At 45.5% G+C, this 23,078-nt stretch overlaps 1 protein-coding gene across 2 annotated transcripts in view; it reads right to left on the minus strand.

The window, feature by feature from the left end:
• Positions 1 to 22,174, minus strand: part of thsd7ab (thrombospondin, type I, domain containing 7Ab) — a 45,818-nt gene extending 23,644 nt beyond the window's left edge. For both annotated transcript variants that reach the window (XR_015861011.1, XM_088387906.1), the window contains exons 1-4: positions 21,694 to 22,174; positions 2,700 to 3,525; positions 931 to 1,179; positions 600 to 784 (exon numbers count right to left, since the gene is read on the minus strand). Coding sequence is in view for 1 of the 2 variants with exons in the window: in XM_088387906.1 (XP_088244032.1) it covers positions 600 to 784; positions 931 to 1,179; positions 2,700 to 3,525; positions 21,694 to 21,817 (1,384 nt within the window). In the remaining variant the exon portion in view is untranslated. The remainder of the gene's footprint in view (positions 1 to 599; positions 785 to 930; positions 1,180 to 2,699; positions 3,526 to 21,693) is intronic.
• Positions 22,175 to 23,078: the final 904 nt, after the last annotated feature.

Raw genomic sequence — 23,078 nt, forward strand, 5'->3', positions numbered from 1 at the left:
ACGACACAAGCTGCTAGCCGTTAGCTATTAGCCATACATACATGGGACAGCACACAAGTATGGTGGGGGTATCAAAGAGGTGGTCTATGAAGGAATTCCTTCATTAGGGTGAGTTTCATGCAGGTCAGGTAAAGCACTAAGAAGCGATTTGCGCTCAGGCAAATCCTAACACTGAATTTGTCGGACACAATGTCACCGAGATCTCATCTGAGGTCAGTTTTGCATATGCTGCATGGATTTGGATTTAGAGACGGTGGACCTCACTGACTCGCTGGGAGATTATAAAATCTCCTGCCCGCTCACCAACACCCCTAAGTGGAGGGAGAGCTCCTGCTCCTCACAGATAACCACTCGAGGCGTGTGTGTGTGTGTGTGCGTGGGTGTGTGTTTAAATGCAACCCAACACATTTATTTCAAGCTTGTAATTGTGTGCGACGCCTTTGGATACACAAACGTCACAATATTTTCTGTGTTACGATCAATAAACCTATCATATGCTCTTCCCTTATGACAACTTGACTCTGTAGGTGCTGCTGTTTTAGTTAGCAACAGAATTCCCCCCCCCCCAAAAAAACCTGGTCGGTTTCAGTATGTTTTACCTTTGTCTTTCTCTTGGAAGTCGCTGACGTACTTGAGGAGCTCGGCGTTGGCTTGGACGCAGTAGATCTCTCTGGTCTGTAGACCCCCACCGCAGAGTCCGGTCAGGTTGGCGCGGCGACGGTCCTGCTGGCCCAGTAGCAAGTCCACCCGGCAATCGGACCACTCGGTGGTCCTCCAGGCATAGCTGGGAGGCGTGACAAGGCGAGTCAGGCACTATGTCACGAATATTCGCTCTGAGGTCACATTTGAGTCAAATTCAAGTCAAACTATATCTCATGTTAAGATCTGATCTGAAGTCAGTTGGAATTACAAGTGGATCTGTCCACTCACATGGCACAAGGCATCACAGCATCCCCCTGAGGCTCGCAGGGCTCGCGCTCGCTTAGCGTGGGGCACTCGGTCCCTTCGCCGGTGGGGAATTGCAGCACTTGTCTGCGGCGCTCTCGCCAGCCACCGGGCAGCTTGGAGTCCGAGCAGGTCTTGGAGCAGGGCGACCAGTCGCTCCAGTCGCCCACTTGGCAGTCTCTGGGCAGCACGCACGACTGGATGATGAGAGGCGCTTCCCTCGGTGTGCACAAGCTGCGGACACGCGGAAGAATAACGCACTTTGGCTGCATTGTGACATCATAACATGTAGCGCAAAGATTGTAATGCATCATCATCATCAGGGTACTTAATTCCCTCCTCCGGCTTGGCATGGAATGAACGCTCAGATTTCATTTCAAGAGTTAATGAAGCACGCAGGAAATGTCGCAAGTCGCCGTTTTAAGAGAGCTAAAAAAAATGTTTAACACATTCATATTTTAGCACAATAGCGAGAGCTCGCCTCGATCACCAGTGTGACTGTTCAGTCAAAACATTGTCGACTGACAATGTGTGCCACACACCCACACACACACACGCGGCGTCTAAATGTGTGTGGTGTGCTCGAGGTGAAACGTCGAGAAGAGATCGTTCCAAAACACGGTAGCGAATCACCATCGTCGTCTAACATTGTAGCAAAACATCGTGCCGCAACCTTGCGGCATTGTAGCGTTCGTTTCCCTGGCACACACACACATGCACACACACACACATGCAGGTGTTTTTTAAAATAAAGTGAGTTGCGCCCGAGGTGAGTTACCCAAATGAGAGCTTTCCAAATGAAGCAGCGGCGGAATTAGAGCTAATAGCTCGTCAGCTACGCGGCCTTCGGGGTGGGGGGGAGAAAAGCTGAGAAGTCGTCGGCTTTAGTTTCCAACATTTCTAATGACTCTTCGTGCACCCTGGGGTAAGGGAAGGAGGCGGGGTGTGTTTGGGGGGGGCTTTGCTAAATGCAGTTTAGACCCTCAAATGATGTTCCACACGCCGCGTCGCAGTCAATGCTAATGAGGCTTGCTAGTCACCATGTGGTGGATGCTAGCACGCTGCTGGTATGGATATAAATATATATATTTATAATTTACAACATGGCGTAGCGGTTCCCTGCACATGTCAGACATAATGGTGTCGTCCTCATGTGTCGCTAGTGGCAAGTTTTCTTCACTTTTTTTTTTTTTTTTGCCAAAGTTGTGGAAAAACAAGTGTGAATATATCAACGTGAGGGAATCAACACGGCCGGCAGAGGATGGATGAATATTCATGGAGGGGAGGGGGGGGGGGGCACAACCGCTTGTTCTTTGGAACTTTTGCTGGGCGTCACCATGGAGAAACATGAATGAACACGTTTAGTGCATAATACATCATATCGCATCCTCCACCACCGGGATGCCGGGAACAAAGGCTGACGAGCGGGGAGGCTCGCCCGCAAAGCTTTCCTGGAGATTAAAGAGCAGTGGAAAACAGTGCTGGAAAACTGTAGCAGACACTGTGGAATTTTCATGGAGAAGGAAGACGAAACAGAAAGAGCTCCTTATCATCATCCGTGACCACCTTTCACGACTTACTCGCATCGAGCGGCGCTCAACTCTGCGTGACATCTTCGTGTAAATCCAACATCGTAGGCTCACATCTCAAACTAATTATTCTCAAACTAAATAACTCTTGATAATTCTTATCTTCTCGTTCTAATGAGTTACTTAGAGCGAAATTAGGCGTAAAAGTGAAACGTGAAAACTCACTTGCGTGGAACTGAGCTGCTGTTCCTGTGAACGCAGTTGACATCTCGCGTCTGGTATCCCACCTGTACGTCCCAGGAGGAACTCTCCTGCCGGTTCAACCGGTTCCTGATGCGTTTCTTCTGGATCAGCTCCTTTGTTTCAAGGTCTTTGGCTCCTCCACTTCCCTGGCCTTTCCCTTTGCGTCGCTTGGCCTGGCGGGCCGTCCGCGTCTGGGGCAGGACGCAAGGTGTCCAGGCGCCCACCCTGAGGCTGTACATGCCCTCCGGTCCTACACAGGGCCCCAGTTTGCAAGACTGGAACTCGGTCAAATTGGGACAGATGGAGCCTCCGAAAAGGGGCGGGACGAGGACGCTTCGGACCCGGTTGCGGAGGCCCGTCCCGCAGGTTTTTGAGCAGGACGTCCATGGGGAGTAGTCGGAAACAATGCAGTCCTGAGGACACGGGATCAGGCAGGCTTGCTCTAGTCTGGGTTTGGTTTCAAAGTACTCGCAAATGGCGTCCTCCGCAGGGGAGTCGTCCGACTTGAGGGTACAGTCCACTTCTCGGGTCTGGATCCCCTCCTCGCCCCCGCTGCAGATAAAGGGACGCGGCGCCCCTGAGGTTCTGGAGGAGACGGACACGCACGGGTTCCAGGGACCCAGACGCCAGTCGTACAAGTCCTTGTGCCAGTCGCACACTCTAAAACAGTTTCTTTGGTTGGATGGCCGCAGCGACTGGTCACAGTTGGTGTGCAGCGTGGTCCAGCCCTCCACGTGGGCGCACCAAACCGCCCGGCTCTGGCTGCCCCCCGGCCCGCAGTCGCTGCCCATGCACCTCCCCCAAGGACCTGACAACAGACAAACAACCAGTTACAACTAAACCGCACCTACACGACACCAACTTAATCATGGTAAAGAAGACGAATGAGACTTGAGGTTAGGTTTTCAAATTTGCATCTCAAGATGGGCTTGAAATTATTTATTGCTATTGCTGAAAATAAACACCGTTGCATAAAAAGTGCTGTGTTTAAAAATAAAATCTGACATCTAAGAAGAAAACCAGTTAAAACAGTAAATCAATAACATGAAAAATAATAATAATAAAAAAATACCAAGTGATGTATGTTAAGGAAAAAAAATCCGACATCTATAAAGAAAACCAGTTAAAACAGTAAATCAATAACATAAAAACAAAACATAAATGAATAAAAAGATTGCTAAGTGCCACGTTAAACCCAAAGCCTACAAATAAAATGTTTTAAAATGAGTTTTAAAGACAGACAGAGAAGGGGGGGGGGCTTGCATCCATGAAAAACACTATAAATGAGAAAAATGTAGAAATAGGGATTTAGAAAAAGCACAAGTGAACTTTCCCCTGTGCTGGGATTTGTTCTATTGTGATGATGACGATCCGCAGTAAGGATTAACTGAAGCCATTGTTGTTATATCTTATTCATGGATGCAATTGATGCACTTTGCTATTACCATAATCTTTCTGCTTTTACTATAAATGTACAGCTTCACAGAAGGAATTGTTCAAGAATATTCTTTGATCCCATTTTAAAGTTGGTTACTATTGTTACATTTCCTGCTCCACCAGTTAAAAAACAACAACAGTAGTCTTGGCATAATTCTGCTGACAAACCAAAACGATGAACCATCACGGAGCTTTGATCCTCCCTGGGCGAGGTAATGGGCAATTCTTCTTAAAACCCCAAATTTCGAGAGACAGCGTCACGTCATCTATACGTCTGCTTTGACTCGACATGAGCCGACAAGCCCAAACGTGACCTCCCCCAAGGCCTGCGATGGTCGGGCGGAAGACACGGCTGCGTATTAGTGACATCTGAGACCAGATGTTGATTGTCAAAAATATTCTTTGGACAAGCCGTTACACGTAACTGTCGGCTTCCCGATGTGCCTGCGTTTAAGAGCCCTTATAATGTTTGTGTCTACATATTTTCATCTAAAGCGCCAAATCCCTTCCTGACAGCAATATCCCTCACCGTGCATGTCGTTACCCGCTAATCTTTTTTGTGTTCTGGGGATTAAACCGTGAGGATTTTCTTCACAATCTATGAATGAAAAAAAACGGTGTGTGTATGTGTGTGTGTACGTGCGTGACTCGAGAGGGAGCACGGCATTGATGGTGATGATGTCGCTTTATTAAGACAAATTGTCCAATCACGCGGCGGGATGCGCCGCCCTCGGCGTCGGGATTAGATTAGCGTCTCCCACAATGCATCACTTTTACATCCCGATCCAATAAAAGGGAGGGGGAAGGTAGGAGGGGTGGGGTTGCGGTGATGTTTGCTTTCAAAGGCGTGACGACACAGCAGTGGTGAGAATGATGGGAGTAAAATTAGCCCAGGGAGTGTGGTGTAAATCGAGAAAATTGCGCTACGCTGTTATCGTGCCAATCGAATGTCTACAAATCTATATCGTCTCCGAGGTAATAAATGATGTAAAATCGTGTGATGCTATTGTTAGCTTCAATTGCTAACGTCTGGATAAATACGAGCTATGCTATCACCAGGATATTCGTTTGAAAAGTACGCGAGTTGGTGGGAGTATTACGAAGTAGGCCCTTGCGCCGAATGAAATCCTTATCTTCGTATTCTGAAAAACAAGTCGCATTCGTGTCCGATTTGGTGGCAGTCGTGAGCCCTGGACATTATTGCTGCCTCTTGCGACAAGCTAAGGGAGCCATTTTTAGAGACCTTAGGGGAGGCCGTCATCATTTGGCAGGTGGAAGGTATTGGCTGTGAACGTGAGTCTTGGTGCCAAGCGTGAGCATACACACAAACGCACACAGACACACACACACAAACGCACACTGACATCCTTCTGTCAGCAAACTTCACACTTTGCTTCGTTTCCACGTGGAAGGTGAGGATGAAACGAGCGAATAATGAGGCGGAACCTTTGGATGTTTTCAGGAGTTGGTTTTTAATTAATTTGCATTTGCGATTTTTAAATTGCAAAACAAGCAAAACAGCTTGAGTTCTTCTTTGATGTTAGCTATTGTCGAGTTTCGACGACAACGGAAAAGCTAGAATTTCTCGACGTACGTAAAAATGAATCCAATTACTGTCCACGGCAATACGATTCGTTTCAGTTATTATTCCATTCATGATTCAACTCAGATACGATACGCGATTCGCTCCAATTATGATTCAATACGACTCACCACGATTCATTCAGATTACAATACGACGCATCCAATTCACAATACCACCAGATCCAATTTACTCCAATTTCGATTTTTCTACACAAATGACTTTTAAGGCTCACTTCAAACGAAATCCGTGACACACATTTGCTAAACTGGGCCACGAGATCTGAAAAATTGGACTTGAATTCCTGACGAGTTAAATCGTCTGTGAGTAATATAGTCCGCCTCATTAGCTGGAATTCAAACACATCCCCAATCATCTCACACTTGATTTGTGAAGACTAAAGCACAGCGAGCGAGAGAGTTGAGAGAACCTAAAGTACCACAGTGTCATTTATTCATGGGGGGAGAGCGAGGAGCAGGTGGAGGTAGCTGCTCATTCCTCTGACTTATTCCTTCCTAATGACTTTTTCCTTCTTTGTAGAGGAGATCCCTGGCAGAGTAATGAGACATTTTTGCTGGCATGGCAGCGGCCACACTGACAGCGTCACTTGGGAGCTCTTGTTAGCTCTTGTTAGCGTGTCCGGCTATAATTGCACAAGATGTTGTCGGGGGCGGACACGGGAGGTAAAGGTCATCGAGGACACGCTCAGGTGGTATATTGCACACATATATTCCAGAATATAATATATTATACATAGATCAGTGGCGTATCCGACTAATGATGTGTCATACTGCTTCTGTGTTCTTCTTGCTTGGCCTTTAACAAGACAACAGTGCCAAAACAACACTTTGCAAATGGTGATACTCATAAATATCCAGAAAGTGAATTTAGAGATTTGTTTGTAAATATATTTTGACGATAGTTGTTGATCGGATTTTTTTTTTATTATTCCCACCGCCTGCATTTGAATATTTACATTTCGAATAATTCCATTTAATCCACAGAGGAGGTAAAAACAATTCTGGGATAGCATCAAATAACAGCTTCGCCTTATTTCCCTTGCCGTCGCCCTTATCAAATGGCGGCCGCGTTGAGGGACAGATGATTGATTACTATTAAAGCTGTCAGCGGCGGCCGCGAGCTGGTCCGGCTGCCGCTTGCCGAGAATAGATCTGACAAATGACAGCTCGCTGCTCCTCCCACGGGATGCTGCTTGCTTTCTCACTCGTGCTGATTTGTGCCACCCCCCACCCAAAAAAAACCCCACGCGTCAACTAAGAAGAACGACGGATTTTGCCATACAGACAATTGGGCCACGCTTGTCGCAACAGGTCAGTCAGATGCTAATCGAAAGAGGAAAGTGATTTTTTTTTTTAAATTGTATTTTACAGCGTACGAGTGAAAATTTCGAGTTGTGTCCATTCAGGGTCGTACGCTAAACTAGATTAGGAGCAGCAAGCAATATAATTTTCATACCTTTACAGTAGCATTTCTAAAAATATCCCTTGCATGACTCACTCACATCTAATGCAATGAAAAATGAGAGCTCAAAAAAGTCAGTACTGACAGATTTGATTTCCGAATTCAAATCAGTGGGAAGTTTATTGACTTCTTTTATGGCTTTATATTACAGTGCTGATTGTCCAAAGGCACTTTTACGTAATAGCAATCGAGTATTTACTTCCCAGCATTGGCTTTCAGGGGATAAACTCAATTATGCTTACATGGGGACCAAAGTCATGGCAGGCATCCTCGCAGCTGTAAATTCTCCAACGGGATTTTGCGAGTACATTAAACAAAAAGTGACACGCCATCATCTTGGTGTCAGTGAAGCAAGCAGGAAGAAAAGCTGTGAATGATTCATGGGGGGGATGATAAACAAAGTGCAAGCGGGAGATGTTACGCTCTGCTTTCCACTCGGGGAGGGGTGAGGAACTGTCAAAGTGCAGAAGGAAGCCTTGATGAGGTTTTTCTCATCTGTTGTCAATCACTAGCCGAAAGCTCCGTTCTCCTTAATTGACCCTAAGTGAGGACGCCTTGGGTCATTTTGGCTATTTCTAGGGGGTCCTTCAATTGTTTGCGAAATTTCCGATAAAATGCAATTGTCAATAAAAGCATCTGGGCTGGGCTCCGAGATTAATAGCGAAGGGTGTCAAGTGGAAACGTTGACGCTGCAACCCCCCCCCTGCCTGTTAATTGGCTGTATACGGCACAGATTAGCAAGGCCCCGGGTGACTGTTGCTAGGATATCCATACGCGGCCGTCTCGGGAACTTTGTCTCCGGCTCTAAAAGTCAATTTGTACTGCGAGCACTGTGAATGATGCCCCTTTAAAGAGGCCATCTTGAGACAGACCTCCCCAAAGACATCATCATTCCGAGGGCCCGCTCAATAATTACGAGTAGGCGATCGATACGAGCGAGCGAGCCAGTGAGCGAGCGAGCGTTTTTCCGCACACGCTTTTAGACTGGTGCGAATAAACCGGGCGGGACGCCACGACCTCCATATGGCGACGTGTGACGCCATGCGTATGTTTGTGCGCCAGCTGTAAGCGACCAGTCAAGTGGAGAGGCTTTGCTGATTCAGCAGCTGAGCTTGCCGCTGAGGCATATTACTGTCACAACACGGATTCATTAAAAAAGTGAAGCTTTTAAAAGGTGCGTTTCATGTAAAAGTGATTTAATTGCTTGTACCGTTATCGGCGGGCGGGGATGCGTTCCAGACCCAGCCGACTGATTGATTGACATTTTGTAATTGTGAGGCTTTGCTGGTGTGTTTATCAGCGTTTTCTCATTTTAGTGTAGTTGTTTACTGAGCATGAAAGAGACAAAGCACCATATTAGTGACTTGTTTTTAGTTTTTATTAAAACATTCCTGCCTCTCATCGTTCGTCAAGGCTTGTCTCTTTCAAAGTTAACATTAGCGTTCAAAAGCTAGCGATGCTAAAAGTGTCACTGATGAGACGCTGGCATCAAAAGAATGCCGCGAGCGAAACGGAATATGGAAGCCTGCTTATTTTCTGCTTCTGAATTTTGCACAATCATTCTGGCGTTAATTTGGGGGGGAAGAAAGTTTTTGAGTAAATGAGAAAATAAGAGAATGTGCCAAAGCGCCATTTGGAGCCAATCAGTTGCAGTTGCTTTTTGAGGTCAGCGGCATTCAAATGAAACATTCATCACTGACTTTGTTTACAATATGTCTTATTTATAGTGTTCCTATTAATAAAAATATGAATAGTAAGAATATTAAAACAGCAGCTGGCTGCCCTGCTGTGAAGCATTCACCACAAGACATGGAGAGGGAAAAAAGAAAAAAAAAAAAACACACTCCATAATAACCATTTTTACTTCCAGCGCAATAACATGAATCCAGCATCGGGACGAGTCACAAGCCTCAAAAGACGACTGATGTGACGCATCGGCTACATTTCGATGGAGATCTATATCGGATATGACTATGATGAAGACAAGGCTTCCCAAAGGCAAAAAAATAAAATAAAAATTCCAAAGCCTGCTATGTGAATGTACTGATTCTCAAATGTCAACAAGTCAAGAATATTTTGGGTTGTAGGTCTTGTTGAACCAAGTGCGACTGTGGAAAAGCTAATGCTAACAAAATAAAGCAATTAAAGCCTGACGATTCTCACTCTTAACACAAAGTTTAGTTTTCTCATGACAGCACAACTCACTTCACACCCCATGATGATGTAAATTTAACACTTTTAAAGTCTGGAAAAAAATGTCAGGCGGCTCAGTGCTAACGCTAGTTATTGACATGCTAATTGCACCATTTTGAGCATCCTAATTTTCATGAAATATACATCAATACTACACATGTACAGTGCTTTTTTTTCGCTTTCTGTGAACTACCACAGCGAATTTCCACAAAAAATATAACGTCATCATCCACAAATGAGGTGGCCCGCATGGGGAACAACACAAAGCATAGCACCTTTCACACAGGGAAGCTAGCAGAAATGTCGCCAATATACACATTACATTCTACACACCCAAGTGCACACACACACCACAAAGGAGTGCAAAAGATAACTAGTGGCATCCTCCATGTCAATCATAAACATCAATGGAATGGTGAAGTTCTTCCCTCAGCTCCTCTGGAGACGCATTCTAGCAGAGCATAAAGAAAATGTTGGCCTCTTTGCAGCCCTAACAGCTTGTGCTTTTCTGGGAAGACTTATCCGCAATATGCTGGAGAGTACATCTGGGACTTTATGCCCAATTTTCTTGTTATAACTGTATTTTTTACCATTTCTCTCGTAATATAAGTACTTTTCAATCGTAGTGTTAAGACAATGATTACATTATAAGTTAGAAGATACCGCCTTTTTTGGGATAATCAAATTTTTTGCACGTAATGTCAAAAAAAAAATATGACACCAGTTTGTGCAGGGAAGCACAAATCCACTACAGATTACAGAAAGGCTGACTTTGAACTACACACGAAATAAGACGTATGGCTTCTCCTCTTCCCAAATGTTCAAGCCGAGCTTCAAAGGCGCAATTTGCCCAGCACTGGCATTTTAACCTGTTCTTTGACAAGCCGATTTTGACACACGAAGCCACGGAGACTGAAGGCAACGGACGGAAATACGTTTGCGAATGAAATTGAAGGGTGATTCGTCATCTGTACAAAGGCAAAGCTAATAACTATGCAGATTCCCACCTGGGGAATCTTAATCGCGTCCAAAAAAAGAGCTGCTTGAAAAATGTAAAAATTGTCAGCAGACTTCTAAACTCTGAATATAAATTCCCAAATTTTCACATAATTATAAAATTACACTGAAATGGTACAAAGTCTTATAATCACAGACTCATTATAGAACATTTTCCTGGTAATCTTATAAAATGACACGAGGTCGACTGCTGTTTTTGATTCCTTTGCTTTGTTTTCTCTGCCATTCCTTTCTAAGGAGAAATGTGGTGTGTATCTTATACGTGAGCGGCATCGAGTGAGAGCACTGTGGAGTCAAGCACCACTTAAGGTTAATGCCTTCAATTTCCATGCTGGAGACTCCGCCGTTGACAAGAGACCACTTCTTTTCATAGAGGACGCTAGGGATGGGACTCGAGCAGGTTATGAGTGTTTGCTCTGCTTGCGATGCAATTAATAGGCCGTTTTCACACTGTCTGCCAAAGCTGCATTTGCTTCCCCCCTATGAACTTGGGGGAGATCAAGTCTTGAATTCTTATTTTCAAAGACAAAAATTGCCTTTTTGTTGCCATGATGGACGGTGGATGTGCGAAGGTGGACTTGATTGACAGATGTATTAGGAGTACACACGCTATGCTGTGGACCCCCCCCCCCCCCCCCACACACACACACACAGGTGAGGGAAGGCTGACAAGGTCAATGAGTGCCAATAAAGTGTGAATGTGGACCAGCACCACTCACTCGATGGAAGATGGACAATCGAGGGGAACAGGTTTTCTTCTTCAGTACAATTATATTTTTATATTTAGACTATTTTCTAATATAAAATAATTATATATATATAATATAATGTATATAAATATATAATCATTTATATTTTATCAATATTTTATTATATTCTATTTTTTTCCGCAATATAGTTCATGGGGGCGCAAATACTGATTTTAGTCTCCGTCTCTTTTGTTGAGTTCCTACAAAGCCTTCCCGTGCTCGCTCTCGGGTTGCATTTGGGAATTTTTGGGTATCCTGGCATGACTCCAGATGTTGAAGCGAGGATTTTCTGCCTGTGTGTGAGAGAGAGAGTGTACGAAATGTAGGTCAGTCTTACAGCCTTAGCCTGCCGATGAACCCTGCAATCACGCCGCTGTGGTCAATGGAAGATGGCATGTGGAACACAGCCATGTCATGGACCCTACACGTCCTCATCATATTTTGTACTGTAAAAACAATGCAGACCACCGTGAAAGTAACCAGCCCAAAGTTAGTAAAAATCAACCCTGTATACTTTCAAGCTCTTTTTCGAGAATTCCCCCAACTGACCCTCAATCGGAAGCAGGTATTCGAAACAAATAGGTGACACTAATTTTCAATGCAGGCACCACAGATTTTAAATCTGAGGCCAGGGGACTATATCCAGCCCCTAAAATCACTTTATGTGGCCAGGTAAATAAAATCATGTGCATCTACTTTACTTATCAAACCCTTTTAGTCAGTTGCTTGTCATTCAACCAGTCCGCTAGCTGGTCAGATATTCAGTCGGTTGGTCGGAATGAGTAGGTCAGTCTGCGTATGAATATTCATAATCATTCAGGTCATTTCATTTTCAGGGCAATTAATCGATCGAAACTCTCTTCTCGTGACTTTGTCAGTTAGGCACCAAAGTGGGATGGATAGCTGATTTGGCAGTCAGTTATATAACCATTCAGTTAGTCCGTTCATTAGTCAGTAAGCTAGCCAGTAAGTCTGTTATCAAGTTAATTCGCTGCTCAAACAGCCAGCCAGGCAAACTAAAACTGAAAACTATACCAAAGAAAGCACCGACTACTTCATTAAAATGTCACGGTAAATTTAGTTTTGAAAGTCCTCTTCAAAAGGGTCAATAGCTTGCATCAAAGCACTGCATGGGGCTGTAGCCCGATGCTCTTTTTTACTTATTCCTGACAAGTGGTATGATCAGCTGTATATTTGGGCCGTGGGCTTTCGTGCTATGCGTTGCTATACCGTAAGTGCCTGCAACGAAGGTCGGGGTCAACATATAGGATGTGCCACGTTTGATTTCTGCTAGCTGAGCTGCTTACTGTACTGGTATGTTTACGACTTGTTTTCCAGCCAGCGTAAGGCGCTAAACAAAGAGCGCGGTGAGGGGACGGACATCCTGCGGCGCTAGCGCTCGGCAGGGTGGCGGGTATCAGGATTGTTTGAGTGGAGGAAGGGTGCGGTGACAAGGCCCGGCGGCGGCAGCGGCGAGGGGTCACACGTGCCATGATGAATTACACTCCACGTTGTCGACATTGTCGTTGTCGTCTCGTGTGCCGCTTTTCCATTAATGAGTCCTCTCGGGGGCGAAGGGGGTTCTGCTCGGTTCTATGTTTCCACTGTATGTGTGTCTCCAAATGAGCAACATTAGCATAATTTATGCTTGCGCTCACGTTGCATCAGTGGGACGAGAAGTTCTACTACTGAACTACAGTAGGATCAAACACTGGATTAATTCCTCAAAAAGTCTTACAAACACTGACTCATTCGGCGAGTCGGTCAATCCGCAAGTCACGTAGGTTCATCACTTTTTTGGTTAATTAATCACTCAGTCAGTTAGTCAATCAGTTCATTAGTTAGCTAATTTACGAGTTAGCTACTTAATCCATACAGATGGTTGATTGGCTAGTGAGTCAGGACGTCACTGAGGTACTCAGTTAGCTAATCAATTAGCTAATCTGCCCATCAATTCGCTCGTTAATATGTCTTTTGATTCGTGAATCATTCAGTTAGTTAGCTCGTCAGGAAGTTGCTTGGTCAGTCAGTTTGTTATTCAGTCAGTCGATGATATCACTGATTTCAATTAATCTTTTTAAGGATTTGCGCTTTATGTGATGACGTGAATAATAATAAGTCACCTCAGAACAAGGTAAATGTAACCAACAGCAAGTAATAAGAGGAAATAATGCGAGAAACAGTCTCTGCTTCAAGGTGACACAAGCCAGAAGCCAAGATGTGACCGATGCAGACAAAACCACGTGAGAAGCTGCCCAGCTATCGACGCGATCTTTAAGCTAAATGCCAACTTTCTCTCGGTGGATAACACGTGCTCCTCTATGTGTGTGTTTGTGTGCATGCTTCAAGTTCAAGCTAAGTGCTTTTTCCCAGGAAAGGAAAGTGAGTACAACAGCCTCACGATAAAGGAGGAGATATTGGCTAATGGACAAACAAGTGAATAGCTAGTGAATCAAAAGATGATGGATGAAGCGCCAGACGCCAATCGAGACGTTATTTGTAGCAGCTACAATACAATTTCGGAGAAAGCTTGGTAAATTAAGCCTTTCTTGCGACCATTTAGGCGTGCAAACTAGTCATTGACTTAGCCGCTCAGACCACCAGTTAGCTAGCAGGGTCTGTGAGTCATTCAGATCTCCCAATCTTTGTCGAGTGTGTTAAAATGGAGGATTTGTTGCATGTAACTGGGCGTGTTGCGGAATCTGTTCCAGCCCGCGTGGAACACACACTGCCCTGATGACTTTCTCACGCTTATTAAAATGAAATGGGCTCCAAATCTCAGGGAAAAAAAAAACCCGCATGTAATTCCTCCGAGTTGTGTTATTAAAAATACCGTTTTGGTGCGATTACTTGGCAGTCGCTGTCGGCGCCTGGTCTAAGGCTTCTATTGATCTTCAAATAGCTGCTTTAAAGCCTTGTTGCCGCTTCATTGGTAAGCATTAGGAGGATTAGTGTTAGCACGACAATTTGTCCCATAACATGCACAAAAGTAACATTACATAATCACGGTCAAAGCAATCTGTGTGATTCCAGCCTGGTTCCAAGTTGGCCCGAAAAATACATGATTGTATTTGGCGGCGTGCCATGAGCTTTTTCTTCCCGACTAAGTTTCTTAATGGGTCACGTGATGGCTTCTTGCAGCCAGAGAATGACAGCTGACACGAGGGCGACCGTAGCGTGGACGTCAGTATTTACTGAAGCGGATCGCAGGGTCGCCACGTTCCGGTTGTTGGCGCCCCGGCCATCTGCCGGCCTGCTTTTAATCCAAGGCCTTGTCACTGCTGATTAGCCTGCCGCTCCGTCACTGTCACAGTCTCGCTCCAAACAGAGGTGCTAAAGTACTGACATCTGTAGGCTAGGCTACTTAAGTAGAAGCACAGATACTATTGTTTAAAAAAAGTAAAATGACTCCTTTAAGCTAAAATAAGTTGGCCTAAAGAATTGTTTTAAATATGGTTAGGAACACAAGAATCCATCTCCGATTACAATTTGCTGTTGACAGGCGTGACCGTGTTTTTAATCAAGTACAAGATTCAAGCGTGTTACCATTTTCTGTCCAGCTGCACTTCCAATAAATATCGTGATAAAAACATCACCCGGGAGAATATTAAGTACAGTAACAAAATATGCTCACGTGGTTATTTTCCCCGGCCGCTGGCGACTCGTTTCTTATTGCGTCGATAACGCCACGCTGATCCCTGCTCTCTTTTCACAGAGGCAAAATCCTCTCCACCGCGTCTGCCAACAATCTATGGCGTCCTTTCAGTCACCCCCTTTCTGTTCATATTGTGCCATCACGCAGCTTCAAATGAGGCACATGATGTCGGTATTATCGTCCGATCCATAACCGGATGAATCGGCGGTGAATTTGCCGCTGCGGCGGCCGTTTTACGAGCCCTCTGCGCGTCGTAAATATTCGTTGCTTGTGGTGATTATGAGGCGAAACGCTACAAGTGCAATTTCCATCTAGTGGCCTAATGCCGCCGAATGCACATTTTAGCATTTTGTTTAGTTTAAGCGAAAAGCGGTAAAAATGCTGTATGAGCAAATTCGGACAATTAACCGCAAATGTGGCCAATTTGTGGCAATTTGGCATAACCGGAAATGAATCTTAAAACGTGCTTCACGCTAATACGTTGATGTATATTTTGGTTTCTTGACACATCATGCATCAACTTATGATCTCTGATTAAATACTAATTAGCCATTAGTGTGCAGCTTGAGAAAAATGGTCGCCATGGTCCTGTTGGGCTAATCGTTGCTCATTAGTTTACTTGGCTATTCCGCACGCAATGAGAAGAAAAAGCAAAAGAGCGGGGCCAAGGGGGCGTCAATGCTATTTCACAGACCGTGGCCTTCAATTGAAGCATTGGCAAACACTGTCACTAACAATTAACCAAAGCAATCGCGCTGTCACTTTCACTCTGAGAGCACCTGGTTCTTTCTGGGTCACTTTTAATGAGCCCCACAAAGAACAGCTCACACCACGAGCGGGCTTTATCTGGCTAAGCGGAAATGCGTGAGGTGTTGTGATAAGCGGCATATTGGTTCTGGTACACGTTCAAGTCCCGCTGTAAGGCCACAAGGTTGTTGACATTGACGGATTGTGATGGATGTCTTGACGTAGCCGTGAAATTAATTTCGTCAAGGTCGGAAAGTGGCCATACCAGGCGGGGCTATTTTGAATTAATCTTGAGTTACTGCACGCCTGCATTACTGTTTATGTTTTAAATATAATATTTTTGTTACATTATTTTACTCTCCTTTGTGCTATTGATTACGTCGATGTCCTTTTTGTGTTTTATGGCGAATCTCATTTTGTTTTCGTGCACAGGCAATTATAAAAGCTGTCCGGTAGCAATACCTGCAATCAGATATTTCTGGGATTAATTAATTTCTCGGACAAAACGTAGCTCTGAAGGTTTTTGAGTATGGAAAATGTCCAAAATTGCCATTTTTGTGGGAATCCAGCACAACTAGAACCTTTCAATCACCCAAGCGATGCTTGTTACATCACAACCAATCCACTAATGTCATGTTTTCATATACTTCCAAGCGTAATCAAACAAAATTACCCCCCCGGCTGCAGATTTAACAGCAAACTGTCACATGACGAGGCAAAAACACAACTGACGGACTGGAAAGAGGGAGATGAAAGATTAAGGAGAACATTGCCGGGTGGTGGGATACAGTATTTATGCCTGAGCCTTGATGGCATTATTGGAGAGAGAGAAAAAATCAGAGTAGGCAGCAAAAGGACCTCTCCAGGTAAATGTCATGGAGGCTGTCTCTTGGGAATTAAGCGCAAATTTGAATGACACCTAACGGCTCACAAATATGGCCGCTGGATTTGTTTGTCTTTTAACTGGCCGATGAGCTGCGAAGAACCACAACCCAGAAAACCCAGGTAGAGGTTACAGAAGGAAATTTTAGGAGCAGATGTTTCCCGAATTCAGCCTGCAGCGTTACCTCGAGACTCTGGGACGGGGAAAACCCTGCAAAGAGCCTTTGGGCATGCAAATAAGCTTCTTTTGTAGGTTTTGTACGAAATTCCAAGTGCAGATGCATTTTAATAATCACTTTGCACCACTCGGCAGGATTGATTTTTTTTAGAAGTTAGAGGACACGAAATTCTTGGATGCTTTTAAGACTGGTTAAGTGGCGTACGTAAGGTTCAAAGTTTGACTATTTATCTCCATTTGGTGAAATTAGTCATGGAGCAGGGGACAACCGCATACATTTTCCCAGGATAAAATGATTTGGGACTTGCTTAAGACCTTAGTAAGACTCCAGACTTTCACGTCTGTGACTTGATCCCCCTTCTCTGCTTTCAGCAGCGGGAATAGGCTCGTAGCTGCCTTCGTATTCGTGACCAGCATTCACAACAACGGCAGCGGCAGTCGAGCGGAAATGAAGCAGTATCAAAGTGGGAAAATTAGCTCCCGTCTACTTCTGCCGTTCCACGTCGCCGCCGCCCTAATGGCTTTCCGACAGAGTGATGCCATGACAGCGCACTCCATTTAAAAAATATTTCCACGTCTGAGCCAGATTGATCTGTTTGGTGGCATAAGAGACGCCTCTGCGCATTTGCTAAACGCTGCCATCCATCCCGAGCCGAGCGCAATGCCAAAGAGAGTTTTGTTCTAAATGGCGCAGCTTACACTAAACCTGGCTATTACTGATACGGCAAGCACGCCGGGCTTAGAGATTACACTTCATCCAAAAAACTTTATTTAGAGTGAGATAAGAGGATTCTCACCACTGCCTCTGCCTTATTGCGGCAGCAGCAATAACATATTTTTTTTTCCGATAGGTCGCTGTGTCACCGAGCCATGCTGGGCGGATTTATGTCGAAATATCAGCCTTGTCCCGAATTACATTCCGTGGGGTGAGCAGTGGTTTGTGTATATGAGACAGAACCGCCCAATTACAAAAAAAAAAAAACACGTTTTGGATATTTGGATATTATTATTAGAATACAACTTAGTCTTATTTAGTCTCCGTCGTTCTATCAAGTATGATATAACACAATCAAATAAATGTATTACGAGTTGCCCATTTCTGCCCAAAAATGTCTGGCTCGCTTTCCAAATACAGCCTCCACACTGAGTTTCTCTGAGCAAGACTTGGCAGCTATGCCTGGCGAAGGTTTTCCATTTCCAGGCAACGATTAGACTACACAGAGAAACACTATCAGGTCAAAGCCAAAAACAGAAAAATGGAGTGATTAATAGTGAAAATCTCTCCCGTGTCGCCCTCTAATGTTACGTACAGATACCAGAAACTTAAAGTATTTTAAGACAGTAGAAAAAGTCACTTCCTTTGTTCTAATTTGTCTCAGGTAGTGTATCATTAATTCCCCTTCCCATGGCTCGCTAATTGACACTCGACTCAAGTGACTCAAGTCTCGTAGTGACTGTCCCGCGGAACCTTTAGTAGCAAGTCACGACAATCCATTAGCCTCAGGATCCACTCTTCCTAATGAATGGAAATAAAAGCATGGGCTTAAAAACAATTTGAATAGAAGCCCAAGGCCTTCACCAAACCACAGAATCCCAAGGAACGTGTCTTAATTCTTATGCGTGGCCTAAATTTGTTGCTAAGTAACTCATTTGTGTTGGACCTCAGGTGATATGCTAACGAGGGTCACGGAGAGTCGAACTCAATCTGGTATTCCCAGCGGAGGGGGATGAAGCTGCACTCCTGTTTTTGTTTCCTCCGGGTGGGAAATGGATTCCTGCTCGGGTGTTTAATGTAAAAGACCGAGCTACTGTATGTTTATTTTCTAACGGCTGTATTTCAGCGGGACGGTTGCTCAGAGATGAGATGCTATTTCAAAAGTGAGTGAGGTCACTGATGAGGTGAGTCGAGTTGACAATATCAGTTTAAAACTTTTGCCATATATTAATTTTTTTTGACATCTCGTACATGGTAGCACAGCCCGGTTCTACTTTGAAAGGAACAAATCTGTGACGCGCTGAAGGTGCTAACAATGAAAGGCAAAATATTTGTATTGCCAACGTCGGCTGCACCTGCTGAACTTGTGAACAGGTCACACCTGCCTCGCTCTCTCAATTTATGAGGCGTCACTCTTCTACCGGTGATTCCAGAGGCAGCAGCTAACGACCCCGCCGAGCGTAGACGACATCTTTCATTGCCGCCGTGCCGGGTGAAGGCGGGCGGGCGAACAACGAGCCCGTCGGGGAACCGCCGCGTTGCTCGCCGTGCCACCCAAACGTTCTTCGAGATGTGACAGGTCGTTAGAGAGGCGAGTTAAGCAAAGGTCTGGAGTTCCTCATGCGAATGAGAGTGACATACGGTTATGGAAGCTACTAAGTTGAGGTGGCGAACTATCACGGTCGGGTACGTATCTTGGTTTTGAGGTCACGGTTCGTGTCACATTGGGCACACCAACACCTTATTTTGTGTGAAGAATACAATCAATGAAATCCTACCCCACAACTTGTATTTGTTGCGACGGTTATTTAAGTTGGGAAAAAAAATGAAATGCGTAAATGAGTGACACGTATGGCAACAACGCTCAAATGTTGTCAAAACCGCAAAGGCAATTTCTGAGGTAGGCTCCGAGACACCTCGGCTGGATATTGCTCCTGTAATTGCAAGCATGGAAGGTCTTGACAGCTCATGCCGACGGCAAGAGTAATGAAGTGCACACGAAGCACCGAGGAGGGAATCTATGTCATCGGGAGCGTGGATGCGCCTCCGCGGGCGAAACGATGACTTTCCAGCATGAATAAGCAGGTGCGGCCCCGTGTTTGATTCTGGATGTCACGAGAAGTTCCCCTGACAGCGTACAGTGCAATAACTGCAATGTAAGCATGGTGGGATACAGTAGCTCAAACTCAAGGTTGTTTTCAAACGGGTAGAGCAGTGCATTGTTCCCACCATCATTAATAATTGTTTATATTTAGCCTACATAAGCTGCTGGAGGAAAAATAATCTATCTGTGTAGGATAAGGATGGGACATTTGGACAAACTCCCAAGTAGGAGCCATGGAATTCACTCCAAATATTCTGTTCCATCGAAATGACAAACTGCCATCAGAGCCAAACTCCTCACTTTCGCATTTGGGCTTGGCGGAGGTATGAAATACACGCCAGTGTTTTGGGGAGGGAGGGGGGGGGGGGGGGTCTCAAAGGGGCCAGCAAAGTGTGTCATCCTTTTATTGCCGCCTTCATCACAGGCTGTGTTAACCTAGGATCTCTCACTCGCGCTCATTTTTATCTGTTATCTTCGGCACTACCTTCAGAGATTTTTGTCTCGCAATAGAAAGCTCAAAGCACAAAACTGCTCTGAGCCGCCTCACCTTGCAAAAAGAGATATTTCCGCGCAAGCAAAGAGAAAACGAGGCGGGGAGGTAAGGCACGGCGAGGAAAGGCGGGGCCTATTCCCCACAGTTTCCGAGGTAGGCCCCCTTTACTTGAGCTCCAGACTCATCAATATGCAAAACACCAGGGCATCGCTTGCCACGAGAATATTCACATAAATGTACACAAAAAACCATCTCGCTTTGCACATGATCAGTAAGGCTGGAAGGAAAACAACAAAAACAAACGAATTTTGATTTAAAGAATACAGAAAAACACGTCAGGGATTGGTTCAAAGCCCTAAATTGTGTGAATGTAATACACGGCGGGGTGGGGGACGGACTCCAGGCTCACAATCAATGCGATACGTTAAACTGAGGCCAACTCAACTCCCAGCGGCTGGATTACGTTTCAAAGCACGGAGCCCGCCCGGAGCGATTCCACCCATTGAGAAGCAGCAGAAAGGTGGTGTGGCGTGGGAGCCGGAAAAAGGCTTCCCGGAAATCCGTTGGACGGTACCGGGAAGAAGCTGTTACATGTGAGCGTATGTACTGCAAGTTACAGTCCACCAAGTCAGCGCATTCAATTCCATCAACGTGATATTTTTTTTACGAGCGACGCATAACGTTTTTAGTTTGATTGTTCGTTAGCTAAGAGGATGACACCAAAATCATAAATAACCAACAAGTCCACTTGCATTGGGGTCCACTGATCCATTATTGAGTGCACTGAATTGAAGCAATGCAAATCTCCTGAATCAAAGTATCATTGAAATCATTATGAAACAAATCACAGCAGGGATTCACAGACTCGCAATCATTGTGAAATGTTTCCACTGAGGCCGACTAAAACTCTCCTTGTTCATTTCAAAGTCATCCCGGAACTTTTTCCACCCATTGAGATGCGGGAGGAAGCCGGGGGCGTAAACGTGGCCGACCTACGATGGGGCGGATGTAGGTTAAGTTGCTCCCTCTCCGCTGACTGCATGGCGGCCCCCTTTCCTCAAGTCCGCTCCCTTTCCCGGTTTGTTAAATCCCCGCTGCTTTAATCTCCTTAGCGGGCTACATCCTCTTTAAAGAAGCAAGAAGAGGCGGTGAGCTGCGTCAAACGGCGAGGCGGCCAAGCACCACAAGGCACGACAGGCGACGGAATCGGGCGTCGAGGGGGCAAAGTTTTAGGAGCCAATGTCGAACGTTGACATGGTTGGGGATGCAAACTACGAAATCGTATGGTATAACATCACTTTTGGGAAGATGAGAAGAAAACTCACAGAAACACCAGCATGTTCAAGCAAAGCGAATCATTTCGCCCACTTGCTTAATGCTAACGACATTCCCCGTGTAGCCATGCTAATGACGATCCATGTGTAGCCACGTTAGCCAATGACATGGTGGGTAAGGCTCAACACCACATGACCTTGTGTCAAATCCATCCAAATCGTCAAACCACCTTTTCCACCTCCTCTGTTCCCGTTCTGGAACAATGCCTGAATGGCATCACCTGAGACAGAGCGTAATCCAATGTAACAACGGATCACAGCAAGTTATCGGGATCATCTTTCTGTTAAGTTGTTTTGAAGGGAAAAAAAATGGACCGACCGTCTCGATTCGATTTGACATTTGCAACCCACCGGCACGGGGGAAGTTGCATACTAGCGCATCGACGAGAGATCACGGATCAGCTCTACCTGTTTCCCAGAAGTAGACGGACTTCCCGCCATCATCCGTCTGGGCGAGATCCCGCCGGAAAACGCAGCCCAAGAGAAGCAGCAGTGACACCAGGAGGTGCCAGCTGTCCCTCCGCCACCCCATGGTCCCGACACAGAGGGACGAAAAAAAGTAAATCCACTCAGCTCGAGGGAGGTCAGCTGAGGAAAAACAACTGCAGAAGAAGGAAAAAAAAAAACGGTAGTCCTAAAAAGAGCCGAGAAGAAGTGGAGCGTGGCTCACTTTGAGGCAGGAGGAGTTGAAGGGCATGCAAAGGAGTGATGGAAAGGAGGAGGGGATAGTGGTGGTGGTCAGCGGGAGAGCTGCTGTCGGAGACTCCGGAGAGGCTCCCCCATGGCGTCCTCCCTCCTGCGCTGTCGTCTCCTCTGCTGGCGGAGAGAGGCGACAGTGGGCGAGGATCTGCAGTGTGCCGCCTCGCTCTACCTCACGCTCTAGCTCACTCACTCACCTCGCTCGTTCATTTGCTCTTTCCGCTGCCTTACTCCCCCCCCCAACTCCATTCTCATTACCTGTCTCGTCCCTCTCTTCGCTTTTATTAAGCCCCAAGTACACCAAAATTGGCTCTGTTGCGCACGGCAGATTTTTAGTTAAAATTCAGCCACAGGAGCCAGTTTCACTTAGCGACGTGAAATTTGCTCTGCATGAGAATCAGTTCATGAGAAGGCCTGAGAAAAAGAAGTCTTTGGGAGATATGTCTGAAAAGACATAGGAAGTCCACCATTTTGGTTTGAATGGTCATTTCTGGACCCTGCTACAGAATTAGAAACATGTAGATGGCAAATGTATGATGCTAAACTGCAAAGAACTTGAGTCTGGGCCACAGCATGGTAAGCAAAGATGCAGGAAAGTGGAAATATCCTCTATAGGACACTATAGATTTTTTTTTCCTTCTAATTTAGGTTCTGTTGCCAGTTTCCCTTGGCAACAAGGAATTTGTTGGCTATTTCTTTCTCATGAGTAGACTCGCCAAAAACACACATCGGCCATGAAAATGGCAATTTTCCACTTCCATTTTGAATTGAAGCAGCCATCTTGGGTCAAGGTTTGCTTCGAGTCCTGTTCCTGGCACACTGGTATTCCTCTCTCTGGAAATAAGGAAGAACAAAACCTCCTCTTCCCTCACTCCCTCTGCTCATGCTGTTTGGGGGGGGGACTTAACAGGGGTTGGGGGGGTACAACAGGAGAGCAGCGGGGGAACCGAGAACCGCTGCTCCCGAATCAGAAAGGCAGACAAGAGTGCGGCTCCATGCAGGGAAGGCAGAGGCTAGGTTGATGATGATGATGGTGGCGGCGGGTGGGAGCAAAAGACTGAAGCAAAAAAAAAAAAAACATGGGCGATAAAAGA

Source organism: Syngnathus floridae, chromosome 10 (assembly GCF_059516105.1).
Source record: "Syngnathus floridae isolate MCC-2025c chromosome 10, RoL_Sflo_1.0, whole genome shotgun sequence".
Taxonomy (NCBI): domain Eukaryota; kingdom Metazoa; phylum Chordata; class Actinopteri; order Syngnathiformes; family Syngnathidae; genus Syngnathus; species Syngnathus floridae.